The sequence below is a fragment of the Natator depressus genome, chromosome 2, assembly GCF_965152275.1.
Source record: "Natator depressus isolate rNatDep1 chromosome 2, rNatDep2.hap1, whole genome shotgun sequence".
NCBI classification, from domain to species: Eukaryota; Metazoa; Chordata; order Testudines; family Cheloniidae; genus Natator; species Natator depressus.
Genome location: NC_134235.1, coordinates 229,323,427 through 229,329,426, shown reverse-complemented (window position 1 = coordinate 229,329,426; position 6,000 = coordinate 229,323,427). Strand labels below are relative to the sequence as shown.

General features: G+C 41.5%; 1 protein-coding gene across 8 annotated transcripts in view; it reads right to left on the bottom strand.

The window, feature by feature from the left end:
* Positions 1-661: 661 nt before the first annotated feature.
* KIAA1217 (KIAA1217 ortholog) overlaps positions 662-6,000 on the bottom strand; it is a 255,962-nt gene continuing 250,623 nt past the window's right edge. For 4 of the 8 annotated variants that reach the window (XM_074946088.1, XM_074946089.1, XM_074946090.1 and 1 more), the window contains 3 exons: positions 3,910-5,598; positions 3,322-3,447; positions 662-2,254 (listed from right to left, as the gene is read on the bottom strand). In XM_074946088.1, the coding sequence (XP_074802189.1) occupies positions 1,763-2,254; positions 3,322-3,447; positions 3,910-5,598 (2,307 nt within the window). In that variant the 3' untranslated portion in view covers positions 662-1,762. Of the gene's footprint in view, positions 2,255-3,306; positions 3,448-3,909; positions 5,599-5,708; positions 5,787-6,000 lie in introns of those variants that run through there. The other 4 variants (XM_074946093.1, XM_074946092.1, XM_074946095.1 and 1 more) reach the window with 3 other exon arrangements.

Genomic DNA, 6,000 nt, shown 5'->3' with positions numbered 1-6,000 from the left:
AGGCTGCATACAAAAAATAAATCCACTTCATGTTAGAAAGTGCCTCAAGTGCATGAAGAAAACAACGGGAGGGAAGCATCAACTGACTAACACTATTGTCTTAGAGGAGACAACTTAGGCAGGGGACAGTACCCAAGCTGCTTATGTCCTTGCCTGCAGAGTAACTTTACACAAGGCAGCTCTGATTAACCATCATGTTGACAAGCCTTGCTGCTGTCTCAGTTCTAATCCAGAGCAGCTCTACTTGAGCCAGAATTGGTTCAGGTATTTACATCGCTACTGGTGTAATTGCTGAAGTCTAAGGTTCATGGAGTCCCTTGCAGCAGTAATATTGCCAGTGGAAGCCTATCTTTCTGTAAGGGATCAGGGCCTTCACCCTCAAGTAACAGCAACTTTGTGTGTGTGTGGGGGGGGGGGGTTAAAATTCTGTTGTTGAAAAAAAATAATACACATAAACCAAATAGAAAGAGATGGGTGGTTTCCTCTTCCACTGTTTGGCCAGGTAACTCTTCAATGGCATTAGAAGGTAAGAGTCCAAATCTCAAAGAATTACAATTTTGCTCATTATGTCAGACTTTACATTAAAAGTGAAGATTTTGAACAACCATTTGAGTTGGAAGCATTGTAAAAGTTATTAGTGACAAAATACAAAACCATAGCATGCAGCCCTTTATTTTTGTAAAGTTCTTTGCTTAGCATAGGTCTGTATATTACATTATGGTGTTAAACAATGAAATTTATTTACAAAAACACTCGTTATGCAAACGTTTTGCTCTTTTACATTTGCTCAATATTCACCTCTCCCCATATATATATTTTAAAGCATGCATAAAAATTAATTTTGGTGTAGTAAAACTACTCTATGTGCCCAGCCACATACAGTATTTATTTTTATATATATATTTATAGCTATGTACAAAAGGTTGCCAGTATACATAACAGTACAGAAGTGTACATCTTAAAATCCACACTGCAATACAAGTTACCAGGTCTCAATAAAACAAAAGAAAAATGGTGGATTTAGCTAAGAATAAAAGTAATCAGCAAATACTTATATGTAAAAACAAAATTTATTTTTGTTGGATTGGCAAATTATTAAATATAATTTGAATGGCAGTGCAATATGTTAAGTTACCTCATACACACAAATACCAGTCTTATTCTGTTTCTTGTGTAGAGGTTTACTGTCCAGCATAACACATTATAATGTACATTATAATAGTATCAAAATGTTTTGGCAAAAAGATCTTGAAAGGAACCATGATGTTTTGTTGACAAAAATAGAAATCTGTAACAAAGCTAAATAACAGTAAAAGAAAAGAAAAAAAATATTTTCGTTTCAGTTTTACATTTGTGTATAATCACAGTTCAGTATATCTCTGTTCATTTGTAGTCCCCATAATGAAAATAGCTTTATACAAAACAACTTACTAAAATTTCTGGAACCATATATTGGTTTTTCCATGCTCTATACGTTTCTGTGCACACACACCCACACACGTTCACTCTCACACACCTTCTGCACTTTTTGTAACAGGTGCTAGATACAGAAAGAAAATGCTCTATCGTCATTAACAGCAACAAAGTTTTACAAAACAGGTTCACTCTAGTCTATTGTATTAATCCAGTACTTAGCACATGTTTAGTATTAAGTCTCAAATAATAAAACAAAATGATACATTCTCTTGCTAAAATATTGGTTGCAGATTCATTAATAATAAACAGAAGCCGTGGTGACGTTGCGCACACTAGTGTTTAGCCTTTAAGCGGTCTCCTTGGCTGAGGAGGTGAGTTTGCTGGCGTTTCCATTCTGTGACTTGTAGCTGGTGAAGCTAGGTGTATGGATTGTCCTGATGCTCTTCAGGCCTTGGTTCAGTGAAGTGGGAGAGGTAGACGAAGGGGGGGAAGAGGAGGAGGAAGGGGGGGATGGCCGGCCATTTTGAGTCTGTAGTGAGAATGAAAGATGGTGACCTTTACCTGTGTAAGTGGGGTTCTGAAACTTTAAGGAGCCGTTAGAGACAGAAGGAATTAGGGAGGTAGAGTGGGCTGTGCGACCTGTTTGAGGACTCAGAAGGTTAAAGGAAGGAATGGATGTTTTAGTAGGTGGATTAAGAGGGTTAGAACTGTCACCACTAGAAGCAGGCACAGAGCTGTTTTTCCCAGAGGTGGGAGAAAAAGCTGGGATCTTAGAAGCAGGTAGGGTAGGGGAAGTAGCTTTATAGTCCCCACCAGCTTTCTTAGCACTTCCATTAGCCTGTAAATAAAGATGGCAGGAGACAGTTTGTCAGAGAGCCAGTAACATAAGTAAACAGGGCCTGGGAAAACAGCCCTGCAGAAAATAAGAATGAACTGTTCAAGGCCTGAGCTAAGTCTTGCAGCTGTGGACTGGACCTGGTACAATCCCCAAAGTGCACAACAAAGAATGCATAGAGTGCAAAGAGAGAGAACAAAGCTTGTGCGAGAAGTCACATCAACCTACGGACTATTCACTATCTTGGTCATGCTTTGGGATTGTTAACGTGAGGATGGATGGAGCGTTAATGTGGATCTAATGCAATCCATTAAACCAGAGGTTCTCAAAAACTGTGGGTCGTGACCCCAAAGTGGGTCACAACCCCATTTTATGGGGTGGCCAGGGCTGGCGTTAGACTTGGTGGGGCCTGGGGCTGAAGCCTGAGACCCCACTGCCTGGGGCTGAAGCTGAAGCCTGAGACCCACTGCCTGGGGACGAAGCCAAAGCCCAAGGGCTTCAGGGCTCGGGTTACATGCCCCCTACCCAGTACTGAAGCCCTTGGACTTCAGCTTTGCCCCCTTCTCCCTCCTCCCTCCCCCCCCCCCCCGGCCTGGGCAGTGGGGCTTTGGGGCCCCCAACCCAGGGCTGCAAGCTCAGGCTTCGGTCCCCCTCCTGGGGCCATGTAGTAATTTTTGTTGTCAGAAGGGGGTTGCGGTGCAATGAAGTTAGAGAACCGCTGCATTAAAACACAGATTAGTATCCGTCGCTTCCTTTAAAACTCTTTGAACAGAGGATTTCCTAGCTGTCCTGATGAATCACATTTACCAAAGGGAAGTAAACAGGTATGGCATCTTAAGCTGAACACTGGAGTAAAAAGCAGATGTTTCATTGCGGGCATGCAAAGTATGGTGAAAGTGTAATAAGGATCATAAAGAGATTTTCATGCCCCCAAGATCCAGGATGTCTAGTTAGATCTCATTTGAAAGAACAAACCCATTATTTGGTATAATCTATACCAGTGACTTGATTTACATTTTTTTAAACAGCTTTAAATGTCCATCCAAAGATTTGGTTTAGGGTAAAACTACCTGTCTGTATTGGCGTGGATCCTGTAGCTTGTGCTGTCTGCCTGCTTTATCCAGGCTTCCTTGTTGTCTACTTTTTGTAGCCATGGGTATTGGCATCCTGCTGGTCTGTGGAGTGGTGCTTGAGCCCTGTTAAAAGGATTGTAGGGGCACGGGGGAGACAAGGAAATCACAGTGGTAAATAGGAGTGCATTTAAAGAGGGGAATCACACACCATGCGCAAAGAAGCTTTGCGTGAGAAGCCAAAATACTACATGCAGGGGGAACATCAGAGATTCACGTCATGAACCACACCACTCTTGTTAATTTCAAGAATCAAATGGAGGCATCTGCTCAACTACTGATCAAACTGGATTTAATGTCAGTGTCATTTCTCATTTCACACAGCAGATTATTGACCCAGCGTCCCTGCATTGCCCGTCACCAAACAGCAGCAGAGGTAAAACAGTCTATTAGCTGTTAGACACCTAGTGGGGAGACCAAACAAGCCACCTGAAAGGAAGCAAACAAATCATAAGACACCTCTTGCTTAATGGTGATTATTGCAGATTTTAGAAAGCAGCTGGAGCTTGATTTCTCCTACTAAGGTACCTTACGTGAAGCAGATAGGCTTGACGAAGGGGATTCTGCACCACCATGGCTCTCATCCAATACTACAGGTTCTCTGGGTGCAGCCTCTTGTGTTATATGGGAAGAATAGGAGGCACTGCTTCTTACAGAGGCACATGCAGGTTCAGGGACAGATCTTGGACTCATCTCACTGATGGTATTCTCCAGCTGTTTAATGGTCTGCTCAAGGCTGTCCAGAGTCCTGTAAGTATTCTTTCGAATTTCATCAGTCCTAGAACTCTGTGCTGACGTCTCAGGAATGGGATCTTCCTTCCCAGAACCATCTTTGGTAACAACCTCAGGCTGAGACCCTGTGATTTCAAATCTTTTGGCCTCCTTGTGTTGCTTTAGAGTCCCATCCTCCTCCTCCTCCTCTTCATAAACCACCACCTGCAAGGTCTTCTTTCCAGTTTTGGTCCCTGTACGTATTGCTTGAGTCAGAGCAGCCAGCTGCTTTTTAGGGAACTTAAATTTAAATTTTTTCTTAGCATCCTGCCTGCTTCCAAACTGATCAGGAGAGTCCAGCTTCACTTCTGAATTTAGGCCATAAATTTGACTAAATTTGTTAAAACCGGTCTTTGCAATTTCTTGTTCCTCAGGAGTTTTTGTTTCTGTAGAGTCAGAATGAGACTGAAGTTTAAATTCATATTGTTGCTCAAGCCCATGATTTGCTAAATAATCTGCAGTAACCCTTCCATTATTAATTGTCTGCAGTGCTTCATTCTGTATCACAGGGGTTTCAGATATTTCATTTTCTTCCTCCTCTTCCTCTATCTTCTCCTCTGTCATCATTTTCTCTAACTCCTCATCACATTCCTCAAATATGGTTGAAAGTCTTTTATAAGCCGATCTAATATCCATTGGTTCTTCAAAGATTATGATGACTGGTTTTTTGTCCAGACAAACTACTGGTGGTTCATTCTCTGTACTCTCTAGCACACCTTGTTGGGATGTCTTGTCCTTTTTGGCATCTATATTAACTGTTTGTACATCTCCTCCCTTCCTGCTTACTATATCATGAACTTCTCCAGTCGACAGAACCTGGACAGTTGTCTCGGTAATCATAAAAGCAATGTTGTCTGTTGGTGGGTTTTCTTCACTAGGAGAGCTAGCTGGAGACTCTGTCTCCTCCATATAGTTTACATTGATATTTCTAGATACTTTAGGCCTTAGCACAACCTGACTGTAGTTAATGACAGGCATTTCTTTCTCCTCTGGTGATCTGGAAGCTTCCTGAGTTTGCAACTCTGTTTGCCTGACAAGAGGTGAAACGTTGCTGATTGGGACACATTTGCCTGTACACTCTAGTGGTTTGTTCTGAGGCATGTCATAATCAGTGTGTTGCAATATTCCATACATCAGCTTTTGTTTTCCAGTTTCAATAGTTGGATAATGCACTCCTAAGACATCTTGACCCCCTTTTCTTCCGTCATTTTCTGGCAAGCTTACCCTAGAGAAGTTTGTGCTGATATTATGGGGGTTCTTGTTGGAAGAGTCTTTATTCCCTACAAACAAATCTTTACTGAACACAGAATTTTCATTCATTGAAAAGCTACTTTTATTTTCAGATATGCTGGAAGCATCAGAACTCATCTGGTCTTCAGTTTTCCCTTCCCTCTTCTCCTTAGGGTGGTCACTATCTTTTGGAGATCCTGTTGTATCCCCATATACCTAAGGGGGAAAGTTGGATTATTTAGTTAATCAGAGTTGTTATTTGTAAAGATTTTTTTCTCCAATTAATCACCATATCCTCAGATGAAGTGAAGACCTTGTGAACTCACTGCTCTGTACATTGCTGCACAGCCGTGTCTATAATAGTCTTCTGATTTCTGTACCTCTTCAAGGGAAAATTCCAAATTCTGGTAGGACAGGGTGCAATATATTACTGAACAAAACTATGCATGTGCTCAACATGAACTCTAACCAGACTGTCCCTTTTTATAAGGTCTCCAGAATGTGCTGTGCAAAAGCATAAGTTCTCTGTCTCCAACATTGTTTTACCTTGACCTGTTTAGACACCAGATTTCAAAAATTCCTTAGTTTGTATAAGACTGAAGCTTGAACTAGATACAG